Source organism: Stegodyphus dumicola, chromosome 1 (genome assembly GCF_044657685.1).
Source record: "Stegodyphus dumicola isolate Sdum_Otavi_A_Nest chromosome 1, ASM4465768v1".
In the NCBI taxonomy this organism is placed as follows: Eukaryota; Metazoa; Arthropoda; class Arachnida; order Araneae; family Eresidae; genus Stegodyphus; species Stegodyphus dumicola.
This window is the reverse complement of record NC_140768.1, coordinates 49,575,984-49,600,169: the sequence shown is the minus strand read 5'-3', so window position 1 is coordinate 49,600,169 and position 24,186 is coordinate 49,575,984. Positions and strand designations below refer to the sequence as shown.

The 24,186-nt window shown below is 31.1% G+C and overlaps 1 protein-coding gene across 1 annotated transcript in view; it reads right to left on the bottom strand.

Annotated features, from left to right (window-relative positions):
- Usp5 (ubiquitin specific protease 5) overlaps positions 1 to 24,186 on the bottom strand; it is a 66,109-nt gene that overhangs the window by 35,668 nt on the left and 6,255 nt on the right. Inside the window, exons 2-7 of the mRNA XM_035365526.2 lie at positions 21,207 to 21,332; positions 15,628 to 15,676; positions 13,361 to 13,479; positions 9,114 to 9,220; positions 8,084 to 8,319; positions 685 to 779 (exon numbers count right to left, since the gene is read on the bottom strand). Of these exons, the coding sequence (XP_035221417.1) occupies positions 685 to 779; positions 8,084 to 8,319; positions 9,114 to 9,220; positions 13,361 to 13,479; positions 15,628 to 15,676; positions 21,207 to 21,332 (732 nt within the window). The remainder of the gene's footprint in view (positions 1 to 684; positions 780 to 8,083; positions 8,320 to 9,113; positions 9,221 to 13,360; positions 13,480 to 15,627; positions 15,677 to 21,206; positions 21,333 to 24,186) is intronic.

Sequence of the window (24,186 nt, the reverse complement as noted above, 5' to 3'; positions counted from 1 at the left end):
CGCATAATGCTGCTTCCATGCATTTCCGTTCTGAATGGCCAGTAAAGTTTTCAGTACACGAACACACTTTTTTTAAGTGCAAATGCTCAGTCACAATTTCGTGTAATGAAGATCATGAAGTGTTCAAAAAATGCAACAAATGAAATCAGAAATTTTGAATCGCCTTTTAGAACGAAATTTTTATCGATCCAGTGCATCAATTCTTTGGTGATCAATGACAGATGTCCACAGCTCTCCATATCCTAAGCCACTTTCACACTATACCTTCACACATCGTATTCTCTCCATAAGTTTCATTTACCTGACTATAAATTTCACAAGGTCGAACATTTTTTTACATTCAAAAATTTGACAACAGATCTTCTTTCATAGTTGATGGGTCGATAGATAGTTCTAAACATGATTACCACTATACAGTGTTTTCAAACATTAATTTAAACAAACAGCAAATTCATTCTTGAGTTGAGCGATGTAACTATGCATGCACAACCTTTGTGCCATCAGATCAACAGAGATATGTATAAATGGTACTTACTTTCTGGATCAGCTTATTAATTACAAATTTAGTTTATATGCACAAATTAGAATGCATGCATAAGCAGATATCTAAATACACAAACATGGCAGTTGTGTTGTACGTATCAGAATATTTTAGAAAATGCAAATATTCAATGTCAGAAATACCTTTTGTAAGTCTTTTATGTTTATTCCAAAATGAGCTAAATGGGCTGGAAGGTTGGGATCTATAACCATAGCATCCTCATCATAAGAATACACATCTGATGGTGGGGAAAAACGAATTATTAGAAGCAAGACATATTTGGTTTCAACTGCACTAAAATTGTATTTTGCATGTATTTTATAAAACACACTCCTTCCATAATTAAATACTTCAATAAAAAAATTATCTAAAAATTAAAACAACTATAAAAAGAATACAAGGCATATAACTTTCTAAACTACAATGCCATTTTCCCAATACATTAAGAAGCATAAATCTGTTACAAAACAAGCACCAAATTAGTAACTTAAAACTCTGTTGCATTATGAATTTATAAGTTTATCCAGAAAATACTTTTATTGCTTTATTTACCTTTAAAAAAAAAAAAAAAAAAAAAAAAAAAAAAAAAAACAGAGGAAAGTTATCTTAAAATGGATTTATTACATAAAATTAAAAAAGAAATTTCTGTGTGAACCTAAAAAATATTTGAAGATCCCATGTCATATTCATCGTATTGGTAATTCCACATCCACAGCAGCCACTTGTTTTGACTATTTCTTACATCCTCCTCATAATGAAAAAAGATTACAAATAATATATCTTTATAATGAATAAGGAATTCCTTTTCCATTATAAAAAGTAATTAATGGCTAAAGCAAAAATGGATTCATTATACTCTTATCATTGTGGACTTCTTGTATTAGACATTTAAATGGAATGATCATTATAATGCTCAGTGATTATACTGAGCATCAATTATACATAATTTCAGGTTTAATGACTGCATGTCACTAATACCTGATAAGCTAATTAGCTGTTAATCAATATTTGATATAACACAACAGTGTTTATACAAACTAACTAGAACAGAGCAACTTTGGATAACACTTTTGCTGCTGGTCATACGAGGTTATATTGATAGTCAATGAAATAGATTGTACCCATATGCCAACTTATTATAAGAAATATGATTTAACCCTCTGGGCGGCCAGGGTTTTCGCTAAGAAAGCACAAATTTCCCAAAACTACTATGAGAACAAATTATTTTTTTGATTTTAATGTAAAAACTCTACTGGTATTTCATACCTGGATATGTTTTCTTTCGATATATTGCCTTAATTTCGTTGACACATTTTAATATGCACATATATATACGTTCTTACGGATATAACAATAAATATTCTAAGCCGTATATATACGGCCTTGCCACTTAGAGGGTTAAAAAGAAGGTAGTAAAAGATTATTATGTGTACCACATTTGATTACTAAGCCTTTAAGCATAGAATTTTATAGCTACCTGGCAGCGTGTGATCGGCACTAGAGGTAAAATTACTTCTGTAAAATGCTGCATTATGCACTGGTGCATGGCATTTAAAAGTGAATCAAAATAAGTAACAATATGCACTATTTTGGTGTGAAACTATAGCAGAAACAAATATATATTTTACAAATCAATTTATGACAAGATTATTACAATGATATTATTGCAAACTATATATTTTCAGAATGTTATTCATGCATGATCTTTGCGTGAAATGAAACTTTTGTTTCCATTCCAAACCACATACATTTTCCAACTAGTTCCTAACCTTCACTCCATGCCAATATCAGCATCTACTATATTCAAAACATAATGCCGACTGAACTTGAAAAGAAAAAATGAGACTTTGCTTTTTCCCCGCAAGTGCATGACTGGCACCTGAGACATCATCCCACACCATATATTGCCTTAATAATCGATATATTGCACAAGAGCATTGATTGGCTCTTCAGCAATAATGCCAGTCATGTACCAGTGCATGATTGGCAGCGAATATGTTAATATCCATGATCTAGCTAATTTTCATAAAAAATACAAATGCCTGACTTTTGCAGACTTCATTCTCAACAATGTTATTTTTGAACATATATACTGGAAAGAGCCAAAACATTATGACTACCTACTCAATAACACATTGCATGATCTTCGGCCTGCGAAACAGCTGCAACTCGCCACGGCATGAATGCCTCAAGTTCTTGGTAGTTGACTGAAGACAGATTATACAAAGGGGCTATGGTAAGGGCTCTATCGGGTTATGATGTGACCAGTTAGGTGGTCAGGACATTAAATAGAATTCATTTTTATGCTCCTCAAACCACTTCAACACAATCTGAGCCTTTAACATGGGAAGTTGCCCTAATGGAAGATTCCCTCTCCAGTTGGGAAGACAGACACCATATAAGGAGGCAACTGATCCACAGTCATGTCTGCAGCATTCATGGTCTGTTCTACCACAACTAAGGGTTCCACAGCCACCCATCAGAACGTCCCTCAAAGCATAACATAGCCACCACCACCAGCCTGTATATGAGCTGCTATAGAGAGAAGGAGCAAATGTTTGCCTGGAAGACGGCATACTCAGACATGACCATTGATATGATGAATGAGACATAATTCATCTGACTAGGCAACAGTCTTCCACTTATCCATGGTCCAGTCTTGATGTTCCTGGGCTGACTGCAGGCCTATTTGTCAATGACACTTGCTCATCAGAGGCATGCAAATGCAGCACAGTCCCTTATCCAACAGTGTGTTTCAAAACACATGCACTTGGACCTGAACTGTATTAGTTGTAAGCTAAGCCACTGTCTCGCACCGATTTTGCTGTACCAAGCGGAACAATCTCTGACATCCTTTTTCTTTGATGACACATGGACGTCCAACACCTAAGGGCCAACTGCTGATTTCACCATCATTTACCCACTTTGCATAAATAATAACAATGGCAGATGGTGAACCTACCAGCTGTGCAGTTTCAAAGATACTTGTCTCGAGTCTTCAGCCATTACTAGCTGCCCTATTACTTACCTGCATCAAATTAGCTTAGATCAGCAGCCTTTCCCCCTCATTTGCAAAAGTATGTGCAAGAATGATTCCTTACCTTCTCCAAGCAACAGTTAAATACCATTCCAACTTAATAACATACTCTCCACATCATCCAGATGAGCTTGTCGAAAAATGTGAGGATGGTCTAATGTTTTGGCTAGTCAGCGTTGTCGCTGCTGAATCAGCCTCTCGGCAGTTTTCACCTCTCACAATCTGAAGTGAACTGTGGACTAAAATAAACTAGAGAGACTGTAGAGTCAGTAATGAACGTAAGCAGAAATGAACGCTGCTTACTGTATTTGTAATCAATCTTCTTTTATCATTTAAAGTTTTTGTAAATAGTAATAAAATATGTGGTTTTGTTAAAGGAAGCCTTACATTTTAAACCGGATTAGTTCAATTTTCAGAATCCTTCTGTCTGCCGTCTACTGTTAAGAAGACAAAAAGGCAAGTTTGCCTTTTGGCATATTATTATTGATCATCTAAAAGTATATATATTTCATTATGCTATCAAAAAACATATCAGAGGGAAAATGCCTTACAATTTTAACCTTATTATTTTTTTTTTAATTTAAATTACATAAAAGAAATAACAATAAAAAATTGATGGGAGGCTGTCTGCTCCAAATGGCTGCTGCGGTTGAATGTGTAGATTTGATTTCGTGACTCTGGATTTTCCGTTACAAAACGTAAATACCATTTATTTATGTTTGTATACAATTTCTAATTGTAACTATTTCTGCAATGTAGAATTATGATTTGAGAAATAACAGGCATAATTCAATAACTGTGTACTAGTATTTTGTGTGAACGTAAGATCCATACAAGAGTTGCCCAGTGTACTTGGATAATTCAAAGGTAACATGCTCAGAATGAAGTTTTTTTTTTATGAAACTGAATACCTTTTCACATCTACATTAAAATATCTCATCTAATCATTAGTACATCTGTATCTTTATTCATCAATGAGCAAACTTGACCTTGAGTATTTCATAAGCGTACTAAAGAGAAACAATTTAAATTGGCTGAATTAACTGAAGGATGAACTTATACAGATGCCAGTATGGATTAATTGTATTTATTATCCATTAATTGCAATACTGGCCGTACATATATCACTGGCCCCTATTTCCTCTATCCTTCTTCTATGGTTTAGAGTAAAATGAAATGGATTACAATTGGCAATGTTTTTTAGATTCCTGTAAATAGCCACGCCACTGGCTTTTCGTTGTCTATCTTCAGGATGACTTTTCAATGTAATATTCATAAACGCTTTCAAGTTGAAACCCTTCACCTAAATAGGTTAATCCTAAAACATCCAAGTATTGCCCACCAGATGGAAAAGCACAGCACAGTGTATGACATCATAAAAATTTCCCGTCATTTTTGCTAACTCTGTCACTCAGCTATGGCTGAATTGTAATTTCAAATTCCAAAATTCTTTTGGTATTTTGTAGTGTATACATTTGTCTATCAAACAACCCACTCTCTACGTTTTGTAGTTGCAGAGATCTAAGCATTTTACTAATCCATAAAATTATTATAATTTTTCCTTCTAATATGTTATAATGTAAGTTTACATTAAAAATGCTATACTTTTTATTAGGACTTAAAAAACAGTACTTGGCAACTTTCTTTACGTATCTTAGATAAGCATATCTCTTCGCATAATGGCAAAAATTCCCTTGGCATGCCCAATGATTTTTTTTTTTTTTAAAGTAAATCATTGAAAACTTTTGAAGCTTCTATTTTTGATAGTTTCAGAAAATCTTTTAGTACAACATAAATGTTAACTGGCATAATTCAAAAATAAACTTAAAGGTTAACTTCAAAAAAGAGACTTTACATCACATTAAGTTTTGCAAAAACATACAGGACTTTTTTTTAAATTGTGAGAATTTTTTTTAAAAATCAGGTACTTTCTGATACCTTTAGTTTCAATATACAGTACAACTGTCATTTTTATGGCATATTTTTTTGTATATGCATGACAAAACCAATTTATGAATGCGTATACCACACATGTGTTTGAACACACAAGAATTTACACACTTAAAATTTAACCACCTCTTTTCTGAGCAATTAACACCCAATGTTAAAATGCAAATATTGGCCATACATACATTTTTTCATTTCTTGTAAAATGTAACTTTTTATTTTTATTAATAAACAAAATATTGCCTATAGAGCCATTAAAATCATCAAACAAAAGGTTTTTACCAAGACAACAAGTTGGCTTTTTCTGCATATATTGATGAAAAATTTAATACATAAAAGGAAATGAACACATTGTCATTATTTATTCTGAAGTTTTGTCTGAAAATTTGAAAATTTTTCATTATTTGCTTATTTTTAGTTTATATTAAAAGTTATTTAATAGTTAACTGAACACATTAAAATTATCTGAAATAAATGTTAATCTGAAAATTTAATATTTAGCTGTTAGTACATTTGACTTACAAAATATAACCAACAGAAATTTCTTAGATTTTTTTCCTGATGGGCAGAATATAAATAATATAAATTTGATTTTTTTGTTTTGTTTTGTGGTATTATTGTTTATATATATTTTGATAAATATCTGAAAAGTGTATTTTAAATTAAATTAGAATCTAGTTTTATTTTGTTAAAAAAATGTTTCAGCTCATCAGCTGCTTTAAGGTCATGTATTCTGGCTCGCATACAATTAGTAGTTTGAAACCACTGGGCTAGTGGGTGCAGATAATCAGAAAGTACCAAAATTCATTTAAAATACTCATAATGACTGGTTTGGGAGTTCATCAATTAATCTGTTTATGCCACTATTTCCATTACATGGAGTTTTACAGCACCCTTGTGTTATCTATTACTGCGAATTCCAACTGCCACCAAGATACAAGAAGTTGCCAATAAATGTCTGCTTTCCTGCTGAAGTGATGGTTTTAATGCATAGCTTGTTCATACATGTCATAAGTATTCGTCTGCAGGATTCTACGAATTTGATTGAGTGAGGTGATACAAAAACAGGAAGTAATTCAGGCAAATATTTTAATTCTGTTAAATTTAAGAGACACAGATAAAACTGCTTTCTTGAATTAATACACAGCTACATTATAAAATTAAGTTAAGAACAGGCATAAGAAGTGATACTGCAATCATTTTTAGCACTAAAAAAATACTGTACATAAACATGCCAAGTAAATTTTTTAAATATGAGGTGTCTGAGAAAGTAATGAAAAAGTGCAGCTCATATATCTGAAATTGATGAGCTTATTGCATTATACACAGCTGCAAAGACGTCAAAAAGCTATGTTTCCAGCAATGTATATTTACATGGCAAACAAAGTGGACTTAATCTTTTGATTTCTTTCGGTGTCAATCATCAAACTTGATACCTATATATTTTGTTCTGTGAATGTGTGGAGGTAGGGTTTTAAAAAGAAGCTGGTGTTGAACAAGTACGGCCTTGGGCAACTGCAAATTTTCAAGCCCAATTTATGGAGGCAATAAAACTGGTCATATCACTGATGCTTTTGATTCTGCGAAATGAGTTTTGGTTAGACACAGCCCAAGCTACAAACAGCACTTATATAGAAGTATACTAATTCTTTTTGAGCAATTCTCTCGAGCTTTTCTAACCACAATGCAATAAACACATCAATTTCAGATCTATGTGTCATTCTTTTTCCCTCGCTTATTTTTGGACATAGTGCATTACACAAAAATAAAAGACTTTTTGAAGTTTAAATGAAGTGAAATAGTTAAATTCAGTGAGCATAATATCTTATTCTTTTATTAAAAAAGCATATATCTAAAACATTTTCAGTTTCTATTTAAAAGCTACTCCTCCTTTTTTTGTTTAGCTTTCTTGGAAATATCATAACTTAAGGTATTCAAGAAATATAAGCTGTCTATGTAATGATAATTTTTTATACAGAATAGAAGAAAACTGCAGACTTTAAATCAAAGTCTTGTAAAAATTAAACCCACACAAAGAAATATATGGTATAACCAATTTGAAAATATTCAATAAATTTTAAGTGATAAAATTAGATAAATAACAGCAAGAACTAATAAATAATTAACAGAATTTATGAAAAATACAAACCTATGAATACAGCAGATTTTGAGTAAAACTAATGATTTCAAAGGCTAGGGTTTTTTTTTTTTTTTTTTTTTTTTTTTGTTTGTTTATTTCTAAGAGGAGGAATCAATAATATCTGAAAACTCTTGAAGAATTAGAATTTTACTCAAAATCTATGCCAAATCAAAGGCTGCTTTTTTGCTTATTTTTAAATAGTATGGTGACATGATTTTCCTCCAAATGTATAAAAATCCTAAAATTAACACAGTAAGTAAATTGATATTCCCAAATGATCTCTCCCCCCAAAAAAACTAGCATGATTGACAACAAATTTTTTAAATGAGAGAAATAATTACAATTGGAATTTATGAGTCATGTTTCATTAAACAATTTTAAATTTCTGAAAATAAAGTTAAAATTCTACAAAATATACCTGAAGCTTCAGATGTAATAGTTCCCAACTTGACAACAAGAGGGTATTTGGTTTTTTCATAATGTTCAACTGCATGGTTATTACCACCAAGGCCATTAAAGTATTTTCGACCACAATGAATAGAACCATCAGTGAGATTAAGCCAGAGATTTTCCTTTAAACCACATACTTGACACTGCCAATCTTTTGGTGGAATTTTTACTCCATTATCCAACTGAACTAAAGTATCAGCATGTCTAGAACAGGAAACATTAATACTAAGAAATAAAGCAAAATATTTTCACAAAAGAAAATTTCAACAATGAAGTTTAAAATATACTTAAAAAATATTTAAATTAAGAATTTAATAAAAAATCTTTCAACTCTAGGTATGAAATTGCAGAATATTATACATACATTTGTTAACTGTCTTGAGACTTTTCAACATACATACTTCTAATTATACACTTCAACATTACATACTGTCAAACCATTCTCAAAGACAACTATGATGAGATAATTAATGTTTTATTTCAAAATTTGTTTATTATCATATATCTGACCACTCATAGCTCAGTTCAAGCTTGGTTGGCCTTCAACCCAAATACTTAGATATGACCAACAACTGGCAAAGATGCATGTTTAACAGGTAACAGAAATAAATACCAGAATGGCATTTTCCCAGGTTTGCCTCTGATTTTTAATTTGCACATAACCCAACTGCTTTCTAAAGGCTGATTTCTTGGATGTATTTAAAAATTAAAACAAAACTAAATCTTTCCCTCACAGATCATACACATAACTTCATTCTTTTTTTATAAATAAATTGGTCCAAACTAAGCATATGATCGGAGTCACACTATTTGATCAAGTTCACAGTCAAATACATTAAACTTGTGTAACAAAAATTTTATGTGATTGAAAAGAAAATATGAACTGGGTGTTGAATATGGACAAAAGTGAAGAGCTAAGACATAGACTCAAGAAACTCCAAACTGTTAAAAAATTTCACAGCCCATCCAGTTTCAAACCATGATTTAAATTTTCTTACTTTGTAACTTCTCTTTGCATCCCATCCCACGTCCCAGCCATTGCATCAGCCTCTTCTTGTACGCTTGCAGCATCAGATTCCAAGACTGTACTAATACTTAGTTGAATCTACAGGGAGGGAAATTCATAAAAAACTTAAAGTGATAAACCAGAATAATACAAAATAAAATATTATCATAGAAAAAAAAAAAAAGACACAACTGTAATTAATTAACTAAAAAAATGAATTAACAGTTGCATTTAATCCAATTTTAAATTTTTAGATAAACGCACTTTTCTTACAATTAGTAGTGAAATTTGCATTCCTTACTCAATTTTCTTTTATTAAAGTCATTTTAATAAATCTATGCTTTATCAAAATCACAAGTATTGTCTCTAGACCAATAGTTTTGATAAAGGAATGGCCTGCGTTTAACAACGTAACATAACTAAATTAAAGCCCCCCCAAAAAGAGTGGTGGGGATATATTAATAATAAGTAAATCTTCTATTTTAGTACCATTACCTTATATCTAGTAGTTAGTAAATTTTTTATTTCAAAACCATTACCTTATGTAATGACATATAATTGATATAACACTTATATACAGTCAGAGCTTTGTTGAACAATTAATTACAGCAAGATAGTTGGCCATTAGCGTCAGAAGGGATTTCTTCGCAGAAAACTGGCCTTACACATTCAGATATCCACAAATACACCATACAGTTAATCTGTTCTCCAAAAACCAAATTTGGCACAATTCTAATGTTCAGAGGTCTTACCACTGTTGGACACACAGTGACAGAGCCAAATATATAATATGAATTAAATACATTAAAATTAGGACTTTATATTCTTATTTCAGTACTGTTTTATTTCAAGTTAAATATCTGATGAACTCAATTCAAATTCTATCTTCCAAGGTTTATTGCAAATTAAATGTCTGATATACACAAGTTCTGTTTCTTGACAGGAAAACATAATTTACAGTTGATCCAATTTCTAAACATATGAGGCAATGTCGCACAGTTTCATTTACATATGAAAGTATAGATGATGTAAAAAGCTGTAGCTCTTAGCTGAAACATAATGAGGGAAATTGCTGATACATTGATAATTTTTCTTTACAAAATCTCTTATAAACTCTGGTATTAACTTTAGAATACTCATTTTAAATTCATAATTCTGGGAAGATCACAACAAAATATTTAATAAACCTTCGCAAATAGAAGCTGATACAATATAAACCACCTGAGACTGGTTTGCAAAGCTTAAAATAGAGTTTATCTGGATTCTGCGATTATTCACCTTTTTATACTGGTATTATGCACTTGACAAAATTAGAACCCAAGCAAAAAATATGGCAGGTAATGTAAAAGCTGAATGCCTACTAAACAACTCTTGCTTTAAGCTAGTTGGTTAACTGATTAACACAAAACATGCAAGAGCCTTTAGTGTTAAAAGGAATGATTTCACGATGAACCTTTTTGTGTTCTTTAGCAATAATTAGTAATGTGAAAAAAGCCTGATAGTGCGATAGTCACACTAGATTCCTTAGTGGAAAAAAACAAAGCGGAAGAGTGGCCTCTTCAAGTCTGCAAATGAAGAAATACTTTATTCCATTTGAAATAAAGATTTCAGGAAGTACTCTGAATTCATCTGAAGGCTTCTGGTGCTATTCCAGGATTAGTATGCAATAACATATATAAAAAACTGTGCATAAAGCAGCAAATAATGTTCTTGAAGTACATCCATTGTCGAAACAATTTTTCATACTGAAATGCATACAGTAGATAACTGTCTGTAGTTCTGTAAAATTGTCCAAACTTATTCTTTATTATAGTCTTAATCTTTTTACCAGATTATAATTTCATGGATATCTGAATAATTTTCTATTAAATATCTTGTTTTTCATTTACCTATCATGCACTTGAAGATGACTTTCCCTGTGAAGAGACCAAGGCATCAATAAAGTATACTGACTTTTAAAATATACTGAATATAATTTTTAAAAATCCAATTTATTTGATAAATTATAGTTTAGATATGAAACACGACATTAAATTCTGCATTTCAGAGATTTTATTCCTTATATTTCTTGGTCACTTTTTGTAAAGAAATATTCCATTCCTGTTTCATAATTCATTCAGTCCTTTCTGCTGTCTAAGTATTCATAAACATTTGCTTTACATCTACCTCAGAGTCAATCCTGAACTAATTGCTCAAATCATTATCAACATGTCAGTAAAATTTATTTACTAAGCTCATCAAGGTTGATAAATACAAAATTTAAAACTAGGAGAGCAGTTAAATTTCATGCCACCAGGAAGACTGCATTCAAATTCATCTTGTAATATTAAAAATCCCGCTTTTAAAAGAAGTACTATTTAATATGGTACCACATGAATTTGTTAATTTTGAATAAAATTTATCACATCATGAACACTGAGCTTAAATCTCATTTCTAAATCTTTCAACATCCACTTGATTAGTAGCTTTCTACATTCCATTTAAATGGTTAAAGTATTCCCACTTCTAGAGACTGCAATTTATTTATACAGTTTTATGGAGGAAAAAAGCAATCTTTAGATTTAAAAAATAATGATTTGGCACATAAGAGAGAAATAATTCAGACATTAATATGAAGAAGGTTTTATGCAACTTAGTAATTAGTATTAAATTGGCTCACGCTAAAAAAAATGCAGTAAAAAATGAAAAGCAGAAAAATATGGAAATTTTGATGTTATGCCAAATAAAGAAAATCATGAAATCAGGATCAGAATATTTATGAAAATTATTTGCCATTTTCCTCTGGAATGCATTAAAAAGAAAGTAATTTTACATAAGCAAGATATTTACTAATTTCTTTTTCAGCCATAACCAAATTAATACTTGTAATATATTACATGTGCCACAGATATGAAAATTTTGCATGATTTGTTATTACAATATAAATTGTGATTTAACTAACAAGTATTCGACTCCTCTTTTGAATGCAAACAAGAATAAAAAGAACACAGCACTAATTTTGAGAAAATGGCAAAATAAATTAATAAAATAATACAAATTACTGAAGAATACAAAATGGTAAGTAAAATAACATACTACATATTAATTTAAAGTTCAAGATAAATAAATGAATAAAATATGACAACAAATTTTAAAAGGAAAAAATATCATTTATTATGATGGAAAATATTTTTTCTCAATAATAAAATTAACTAAATCAATAAAACTCGGTGAAAACTTAGCACATATAAAACAACAGACTCATTTGAATTCTTACAATCACAAACAGAAGGACTGAGATTCATAATGATTCCACAAATAAAAATTCACAAGGTTTTAGAAATAAAGTTTGCTAAATATATTTGGTAATACATAAATTACATGCTTTACCATCCCAAAACATTTCATAAGATTTTTAATTAAAAATGAATTTTGCAACATATTTTATGTTATGTATTAGCAGCTACCAGAGGTTTCAACTAATTTCACTGTTGATTTGCAACCAATTTATTGCATTGGCAGAAGCTTTGGTTCTCCTCTTTTCTGTAATTGAAATTTTCCAACAATAATTTCCAGTCTGCAACAGTTCTTCATGTTATATTTAATTCATCATTGCAAAATCTGAGTAATGTTAACTCCTTACAACCACAGTAAATGAAGCATATGGTTGTTATAAATATGATCCACCTTCCTACAAATCAATTTCCTATTCCTATAAATCAATTTCTTATTCCAATCCTGTCTGCAAAGCTAAAACTTGCACTTTTTAATTACACATATTTTCACTTTGTGGGAATTAGAACATTCTCTACTGTTCAACACTAATCCACGATACTGATAAACCAGATAGTCATCATTTTTATTATTTTGCAAATGTCAAACAGCCACTATGAAATTAAAAAAATACGGAATGCATTGAAACTAACTGAAGATGATTGTGCATAGGGATGGAAAAGACAGATGGTATGACTCCAACAATAACAAGGCATTTATTAATAAGTTTTTGCTAGCCGGGTACCAACCAAGATATGCAAGTAGCTACTTATTCATAAACAAATAATAATACATGTATTTAAAAAAATTTTAATTACTACAAATGATTGAAATTCTTAAAATTAGAATTTATATATATCAAATTCATAACATATTAAGATTTTATCATTATCTTAAATACATGATATTATTTAAAGAATTAAAATTTATATTTTTTTAAAGTTTGAATTAAATGTGATGTAAATGAAGACTGCTATAAATACATACAGAGAAAGGTAAATCCGGACATGGAAGTTCAATAACATGAAAATCAGGCAGTAGAATTACACAATTTTTCTCTTCATATTCATATTTTTTGCCACTGACATCAAATCCACCTTCAAGACCTGAAAAACATAATTTTCAAAACCATGAAAAACAGCTCACTTTAAATTACATTATAAAGATATACCTTACAACACAGTTTCTCCTATTTAAAATTTTAAGGTGATCAAATGAAAGCAAAAGGCATTTGCATGCTATAAATTCAATTAGTCCAAATATTATGTTTTTAATCAGAGGAATAATCACGGGGAAAAATAAAAATATGTATTCTTACAGTAGGGAAAGGTTTTCTCAAATAATTATTTAACCAATAAAGGATTAATAATACATAAAATAAAATCAGGATTTGCAAATTTCTGTTACATTGGTTAAAACCACCCGTTATAATCAACATGGCGGAAAATAATTTTTCTCATCAAATAACTGAACAGACTGAAGTATGAGTACTAAAGGGGAATGCAATTTAAAACAAGATATGGAATGTGGATTTATTTCACAAAATAATGTCATAGCGCTTTTTTTGCTGCTCAATGTACAAACTGGATCCCATGTACTTTTGGTGAAGAACATAAGAATAGTCAATAGAACAGCCATCTTTTTGGATTTTATCTAGGAACAGATAAAGGTTTCAAGAGCTGTTACAAGTGTTTTACTTCTACAATAATATTATTTATCACTTCCACCATTCCTTTGTCATCTATACAATCTTCAAATACAATTGCGTGCAAAATTAAGAGAATCTGTACATTACGTAATATTTCTGGAAAACTAATGGGCAGATTTTAATGAAATTTGGTATAAATATGCACTCTTAACAGAGAAAGTATTCACAGTACATTTATAACAGTACCATTCAAAGTTATTTTATAAACACGATTATCAGTAGAGCTCATAGATATACAATTATCAGTACAGCTTTTTTGGAGCTCATAGTGCATGGATGTCTAAAATCCACATAGTGATATCAAATTAAAATGAGTCTGATAAGAGGTATGATATTCTCTCCTAGCCAGAGAGACTGCACAGTGTGATGGTATACTGTACATGAGGAATCTGTGGCAGTTGATCCCACTTCCGCAGTAAGACAATTTTCAACTCTGGGATGATTTCTCAGAGCAGGACGAATGGCAAGTCAAAACTGCCCTTCCAAAAGCACCCGTCATGCTCCATAGAGTTAAGGTCAGGGAATCTGGCTGGCCAATCCATGCACCTAATATCAATTTCTAGGTAATCGTCAACCAGCTGAGCCCTATGTGGACGAGTGTTGTCATCTATTAACATTAACCTAAGACAACTGTACACCTAAAAAGCCAAACACAGGGCTTTAAGACTCCTTGTTATAACAATAATAGAACCTTTGTCAAACACATGCAGAGGTGTGTGGCCGTCCATTATAATGTCTTCCCAAATCATTATACTTTCACCACTGTAATGATCCTTTTCCCTGACAAGGGAGGGATGGTATGATGTTCCAGGCTCTCTCTAGATACAGACATGCTGAGAATCAGTGCCCAGGCTGAATCTCGACTCATCTGTACAAAGTACGGTGCTCCACTGTAGTCTGATCCAAGGCTCATGCTGTCTGCATTATGGTACATCGCTGGTGTCCCCCATACTTTTTACCTTTACCTGTCTGCATTATGCTAAATGCACTCTCTTGTGTGCTGCTATGAGCAGGATATAAACAGCAGCTTTTCTAGCATACAGCCTTACCTCATGAAGCCTTTGGGCAACTGTAGTCTGTACAACTCAAGTTCCATTAGCAGAACACAGCTCACGTGAAAGCTGCAAAGATGTAGCAGTCCTGGATCACCACACTGGAAAGTGCTAAATAACGATTTTCATTTGCTGCTGTGGATCTTGGTTGACCTTGTCCAGATCTCCTTGATATGGATCCGCTGTTCTGAAACTGTTTTGACAAATTGCACATGACACTGAGCATTACACTAAGCTCTGTATCTACCAAGTCTCCATTTCTTCCATGATCCAGCTTATAAAATTTAACCCAATCTTATGAGAAACACGGAGGTAGAAATGGGTAAGACACCAGAATTTCATCGCTGGTCATAAAGGCACTAATTTCTATAACCAACATGAAAAAATACATCTTTTTTTAGGGGGGAAGGGGAGAGGGCCAGCAGAATGCTAGCCTTGATTAAAACGTTCAACATAAAAAAAATTCAATTAGTAAAAAAATTCCTTTTTATTACCAATTGCTAATTTTGTTGGAACCTTTTCTGGTACAGCTTTGTCTGCAATCTGTAAAGTAAAAAAAAAAAAAAAAAAAAAAAAATTAAAAAGAAAAAATACATATAACAAAATTTTGAAAAATTAAATAATGTGTACAGAGCAAAATTTTCTTTGCGAAATTGATTATGCAATTTAAACATAATTAGCTTTAAAAACTGAGTAACATGAAGTAAAGAGCAATAAGTAATTCAAAATATTACCTAATTTAAAAACCAATTTACAGAACAAGTACATCATACAAACAAAATTATGGATTAAAAAGATTAGGGTCATAAGTTTCCCTTATTAATGTTAAAGCATTTGTTGTTATTTTTATCTGATGTAACTACCTATCAGATTCTTTCTTATAAAAAATACAATTCCTTCCTCTGGTTTGATTAGTGATCTTACACAGTTATTTCATGCAGAAAAAATAACATATAAAAAATATAGCTGGACAATGCACATATATGAATTATGGTATAAATAATTGGAATTTATTTTCTCGAAAAATAAACAGTGTAAAAAAAAGGGGGGAACCTGAAATCCTGATTCCAAACTCAATGGCAACATATTCATCTTCTTTCTGCTATAATCAAAAACTTAAATTAGCTTCCCACCCATAAAGAATACAGATTTACTCTTTGCTGCAGTATTATAACATATACAAGATTGGGAAAACCCTGCAGGATCTGGATAAGATCGATTTTGAAAATCGGTACACATCCAACGACACATATGAATTAGCTCAATATGTGAAAATTTTAGAAAATAACATGTTAAGTCATGAAGGAAAAATATTATACTGAACTAGCTACTTCTTGTAAAAAATTATGTAACTTTCAGAAAATGGAAAAAATAATAAAAAAGAAGCACATAATGAAGTTAAAAAAAAGGAACTATTTTTACAGATAATCAATATGTTTACTGATGTCAAATAACAAATCTGTCAAGAGGAATGCAGATGACATTTGTAAATCTGCAAAACTGACAGCAATACTTAGAAATAATATCTATAACTGCCTTAGGAAAAAAGTGTAAGATAAAAAAGTATTTAAACACTGATCATTAATACGAGGTACAATAAAAATATTTTAAGAAGCAATTTGACAAATACAGTAGTAACTAAAATATTTAATATGTTTGCAAGCTTAACTGGAATTAAAAAACAAGCAAAAGTTTTTAATTTTGAATTAATTATTTGTGTGTGTGTACAAAAATCTATTGTGAGAGTTTAATTTTTCATGTATGGAAGGAAGAACAGGGTGTAAATATCGAAGACTATATATTACAATAAATAATCATGCGAGGATAAATGTAATATACACTACCCAACATTGAAAATGCAACACCAATAAGGCGTGGCCTGGACACCGAATGATGTGAAATGCGCAGCTCTCGAGGATACGTTGAAGAAGATACAAGGGAAGGAACATGCAGACTGTCCAATTTTCATGCCAATATTTCTGCTATGGAGATCATAGAATTTTTTTTTTTTTGTCTCAGAGGACGTGTGTAATAGCAAAGAATGCTAGGCTGTTGTCAACAGAGGCAGTTCCAGCAGACCAAAGATTTTATGAAGGCAGGGTGATTGGACTGAGAAGGGCAGGTTGGTCCATACAGCAAATCTCAGAGGACACACAGCTAGATGCATCCACAGTGGCTGTGGCAATGATGCTTGGAACAAAGAAATGTGACAAGTTTGATGGGTGCCCGTGCAGCCAGACCGACGTCAGCATGCGTGGATCAACGCATCTGCCGATAAGCAGTAGCGCACCTGCAAAACACTTCTGCCTACAGTCTGCAGCATGTTCAAAACATCCTGGATATTTTCATATTGACCAGAATTATTTGCTGTTAATTGGTGGCTAGTGGCCTGCACTCATGGCATACATTAAGAAGATTGCCATTGACGTCAATGTCTGCAACAGTGCCGGGCTCGAGAGATGTGGACGAGTGGAATGGTGCATGGTCAAGTTCTCAGATGAGTCATGCTTCTGTTTATCCAATGATAGTCACCGCATACAAGTATGGAGTCGATATGGAGACAGGTCCAATCCGGGATCAATTGTGGAATGTGGCAACTCGTCACTGTGGTTTGGGACGAAATTGCGTACTATTCCAGCTTACCTCTAGTTTGTATTCAGGACACTATGATCGCCCAATGATGGGTTGCTTCATGTATCACTGTCTAATGTGGTCCTACAGCATATTGAGCCAGTGCTGTTCTTGCTCTGTAGAATGCATATAAATTTGAAATAAACATCACCTATTGTTCATTGCTCTTTCTGTCTGTTTGTTGAGGTTCATCACTTTCTAGCCACTCCTTCTTGGTGTTGCATTTTCAATGTCAGGTAATGTATATTATAATACAGTCAAAAGTCTTTAATCTGGACCTCCATAATCCGGAATGATCTATAATCCGGACCTCAAAGCTACAAACTTTCTGCGCATGATAACTTTACACATGCGCATATGCATCTACGCATGTGCATAATACGTTTACACATGCGCGTTTAATGTATAATGGACGGTATAAGCTAAGCTAAAATTATCTATTTCAGTTAATGTTGCAGATTGCGTTGTTCCTTAATCTTCGAATTGGATCCGGCTTATTATTTTTTGCAGACTGTTAGAGCAATTTTATAAAAGTAAGCTTGAACTTTCGATTATGTAAAAAAAAAAAAAAAAAAAAAAAAAAAATTTTTTCCCCCAATTCTAGAGCTACCAAAGGATTTACAAAGCGAAAGCATGTTTCGATGTCCATCAAACAAAAAGTGGAATTGCTGCAAAAAATGGATAATGGCATATCCTTCAATTCTCTAATCATTCCAAAATATGTTTATCAATTTCAAGCTGCTCTGCCTGGGTAGGGGGGGGAGAACAACGCGTCCTGCAATGAACTGGAAGTTGATCTGTCAGCATTATCCTTATCTTCAGGGCAGATGTTTTTATTTTATTCGGCTTATAATTCCTTACTAAATGTAGTATTTCATCTCAATGTACTCCATCTTTGATATAATTTAAATCAAATTCCTCGTCATTATAAATATCACGAATACACATCAAATAGTTTTCTGTTTGCAATTTTCTAATTTCGACTATGTGTAATGTATGCTTTACGCATATGCGTGTTGAAAGAAATGTTTAATAAATTAACAAATAAATACAAAGCTTTTTTTTTTTTTTTTTTTGTAAATTTTGATACCCTTCAGATCATAATTGCTCTATATTTCATAAATTATGGTTTCATATTTTTAATTTTATAATTTCTGCATGCCATCTTACCAGATTTAAACTGATGATCTATAATCCGGAATCGCCCGAAGTCCCGACGAGTCCGAATTAAAGACTTTTGACTGTAGTAAATACTTTAAAATAATAAAGAAACCATATGCATTTTTGCCTGTCTGAAGTGAATAAATAATTGTAGCACTTCAAAAATAATGTGTCATAAATAAATTCATGCATACAAAAACAATATTTGAAAAAGTATAAAATAACGCATAAAAGAAAGAGTGTTTAAATGTATAGTGATTTTACTATAAAAACACACATTTGACAAATTCTGTAGAATTTTATATTAATTACACACAAACTTGATGATTCAAACTCTTATATATATATATATATATTCCCTTCAGCTGTGTGATTTATAATGAAAATCATGATCATGTATTTCTCATGAAATGTCAAATTTTATTTATTAAAACAATACATGTACAAGGAAAAAATTGAAATAATTTTTAATTATGTTTGTTATTACCACAGATTTTGCAGTTCTGTTTTTCAGATATTCTATTGATCAAGATTTATTTCCATTAAATGCATACACGATATAATATAAAAATAATGGAAAATAAAATGCCTTTTTATAGTACAGGGCTTTTTGCAGTGTTTAGTTTCCTTAATAAACTGAAATATCCTTTTTCGTAAGAAGGTAATGTTTCCAATTATTTCAGAATTCTTAAGAATTCTGAAAATACACATCTGTGTAAAAAAAACACACACAATATTTAACAGGAAAATACATACCTGATATTTCTGTTGTGTTGTTATATTTATTATTTAAAAATCACACAGTGGTTTCCTTGAATGAAATGTCATGTCCCTGAATGGCATTACCCACAGCAACCAATGGCAGTGTTTCTTGTTTCTGGCCTAACCTTTAACGTAATGAAAAACCTTGTCATATTGAAGAACCATGAACACATTGCCGCCCAACAATGTGACTTCGTGTCAGTACAAGATACGCATGATATCATAGTACAATCATAAGTTCATTTTAGTTTAATGTAAACTCGATCAATTCGCTGGTGTAATTTTTTGTAAAGAAAGAGATAAGTTCTACTTTTTGCTTGCATTTTGGAAAAATGATTAATATTTGGGATAGCATGAAATGGAGTATTTAAAAAAAATAAAAAGAGGCTATCTCCAATATGCAACTATGGAAATAGGCAAACAATGGCAATATTACAATAAGCAATTTAAGTTTTTTATATGTTATACCATAATTTGTCTCTTTTTTTTTTTATCTAAATAAATAATCTGTTCATTTCAATTTCTGCTGGAATGACTGACAACGTCTTTACCAACCTTCATAATTGGATCATACATTTTACTTTCATGTTTAATGCATATAAAATGTGTTCTCCTCCCAAAAACCTTATAATTCCGGATGTAGGTTTTTCATATTTAAGTTAGTAGAAATGAGTAAATTGTTTATATAATTTTAGAATGGAAATTTTTCCTATTCATTTGGCTTTTCTAACATGAATTTCGATTTTTATGCTTAATTATCCAGGATTTTAACATATCTAGAATTTTGTGTTTCTGAGTTTTCTGTATATTCGAGCATTTACTGTGCTGTGTTTGCTATTCACATCTAACAGCTTGGGTATCTTCTAACAGAATAGATGTGGTGAAGCTTAATTATTTTATTAATATTTATTCCATTAGTATAATTACCAAAATATATTTCCATTAGTATAATTATCATAGAATATTCTAAATAGCTTCTTGACCTATACAGCTTTCATTAAAAATAAAGCCCAGTGATAACAAAATACAATAGCAATATACAAAGTGTGCACATAAAGTGAAGAAACTACATAAGAAAATGAAGGATGAAATTTTGCAATATTCTTTCTATTTGTTTTGTCACAGTAATTAAAATTATTTGTTTATTGGAAAAATAATCTTATATCTGGCATATGCCTTGCAATATTATATACAGCTATTTAAAGTAAAGGCGATGTAACTCAATGCAACATATTCACACAATATATTAGTACTCAGAAAAATTCACATCAGATTGTCTCTTGAAATATACAGTGTCCCCCCCCCCAGAAAAATAGCATCTCAGTTACTTATAAGGCTGAATCAGGCTGATTTTTTTAGCTGATGAACTTCTATTATATATCTGCAGTAAATGATAAATAATAAATCTTATTTAGCTATGAAGAATTAATTAAAGTTTAAATTTCATGACAAATTTTAAATATTTTAATTTTAATAAATGGGCTACAGAGTATAAGAAAAAGGAAATAATGTAACTTACTTCTTTTTTAATTTTCCTGAGGTGTAAGAAAACACAGTTAGAGGTATTAGTTGAATATTCTTGTACATGTCTGCGACAAAATCCCAAAAAACTACTCAGACAGACATATAATCCTGTTTCACTCTCCTATGGAAATTAAAGTAAAAAATAATTATTAATTCCAAATACATTTTAACATATTGGTCACAAAGGTCAAGATTCAGAATCATCAGGACTTTGGCGATTCCAGATTTTAGAATAGTTTGAAATCTAGTAAGATGACATGTAGACTGGAGCTTCAATTATTGTTCAGGTGAGATAGAAAAATGCTCTTTCCCACAAGGCTGGTACCACAGCCAGGGCTATGGAGTCAGAGTTGGAGTTAGGCAGATTTTGGGGTAAAAGGAGATGGAGCTGGAGTCGCTAAAAACAGGTCGACTCGCAGCTTTTATTGGACAGTTTGAATTTGAAAAATAAATAAATAAAAAACGCTAAAAATCTGAAAGGTTTCAGATTTTAAAATTACGTACAAAGTTTTTTTTTTTTTTTTTTCATTTTGTCCGTTACCTTTATTTATTAAATATTACGTTCTTCACATTGAAACCATAAAATTCAGTTCAAGAGCAATATCGCAAAATAGTTTTAAATTGAGCATGCCTTTAGAATTTCCAATATGCAGTGTCACGTGCTGGAGATAAAAATGCTTTTTCTGTACAACATTGCCATTGCTTGCTTTGAAATCCTTGAGTTTGTTAAGCAAAAATTCATTAAAGATTTACAAAATATGAAATCGATAGTAAAACAAATTCTAAATTTCAAATTTGGGCTTCCACCTGCCCATATTCGCAGCAGGATTACATCATTCAAAATTCGATATCTCTATCTACCGTTGTTTTATCACAATGCGAGAAATATATATACATTTATGCAGATTTTTCATTATTTAATTTCTTCAAATATAATGCAGGGTGCTAACATTTGTTGGCAACAGTTTCAAAAGTGAAACGGACATTTATAATGAACCAACGCAAAATGAAAACAATAGTTTTTCAGGGACAAAGCCCCTTTAGACTAATAAATAAATAACAAACAGAGTTATTATTTTTATTTATGAACTATATATATTAATAAATAGTTATTTTCTATTTTAATGACATATTAATAAATAAATATAAGGAAGGAAGATGGATGTGGTATTTGCCATTAGTGGTTAAACTGATTCATTTAGTTACAAATCTCACTCATAAACTTAGGTAAGCAGCAATAGCAGCAAGAACTCCCAAAATTGATGCCATTATTAGGAAATGAGAAGGAAAAGGAGCAACTATTAAACAAGCAACGTGATGGGAAAGTACATATTTGATGATAAAGAGGTTGTTAGAATTAAGAACTTTTTTAGATGTGGATAACTCTAATGTTTCACTAACAGAAAGACTGTGGAATGATCTTTCTAGAATTAGAAACTCTTATTTCTACACCATATATAGTCACAAAAAAGTTACAATCTGAAGAATTAACAGGAGGCAATAATGGAAGAATGTGATGTTTGTTCTTTCTGAAATTGAAGCTTTATTGCAGAAGGAATCATTTCTTCAAAGAAATAAAGTGAAACGAATTTGCTAGAGAGTGAGATTTTGCTGTGTTCAATATATGTAGATCAAAAACACCGAATTTTATTGGATGAGAAACAAATTAAGAAGGCAAAGAAAGCCATCTATGAACTTTTATTAAGAATGAAATTATTATCAGAACAATTGGAATATTCAAATCAGGACAGTCAAACTGCAGACATTGCAACTAAATCTCTATTATCCTCTTCCAGTGATGAATTAGATTTTATGAAAATAAAGAACCTTTAGATATAAAAACAAAAAAATACAAACAAGATTTCTACATGCCTTTGAAGAAATAGAGAAATAAGACTGCTCTTGCAAGACACCTCTTTTAGAACTTATAAAAATCTATCCCGAAAAGTTACTAAACCTATCTCTGAAAGTGTACAAAAAATACGGCACAGGAAATTTGCCATGTGAATTCACATGAGCAGTAAAAGTTTAAGCAAATTTATAAATGTGTATCTTTAAATATTTTGGTATCAATAAAGTTATATCTTGAAGGGGGAAGAATATAATATAAAGCAGATAGTGAGTTTTTCAATTATAAGAAAAAAAATATATGTATTTCTCATCAGAATTGGATGAACTCCGAAATTTATAAAAACAAAACTTTGAATGGCTGAAGGGTTAAAAGTAGCCAGTAATGTCCATCTGCATTCTTCCAGCTCTGCCTATGGAGATTTAAATGACATAGGCACAAAAACTGAACTTGATCTGAAATGTTACATTTGAACTTAGAAGTTTTATTTTATTTTCTGCTCATAATACGAAAAACACGACACAATCTTGTAAAAATGTAAACATCAGCAGGGCAAAAATGTAGATCCTAAGAGCTTATTCCAAAGGGAATGGGGAAAAAAAAAAAAAAAAAAACTGCTTATTGTACGCAAAACAGTATTGATGTTCTCGCACATCATTGCAGCTCTTTATGTGAATGCAGTACATACAGCTGACACAATACAAAATTAATAATTTAAGCTTTATAATATTTACAAAATATTCATCTGCAAATTAGTTATAGATAAATGCTTCTTTTCAGCAACACACTATTATAAAATTTTCATCAGATAATTTTTTTTTTATTGAGGAACTGCATCAAAATATATTTGTAAGTTGATATTGTTAACACATTTTAACCAATTGTAAAATCTTCTTGACCATAAAAGTTGGCAGAGATCTTGACAAATTTGGGCTAACCATATTGTCAGAAGTTTGAAGAAACTTATCGCTCTTCATTTAGATAATAAACAGATAAAAATTATGGATATAGCATATGAAAAATTTAAATTGCTCATAATATTTCACTTCACAGTGCCACTATTTTCGATTTTCATACAAAACTGCTCATCATGCAATTAATGCATTTTTCTCGACACCAATCTCAT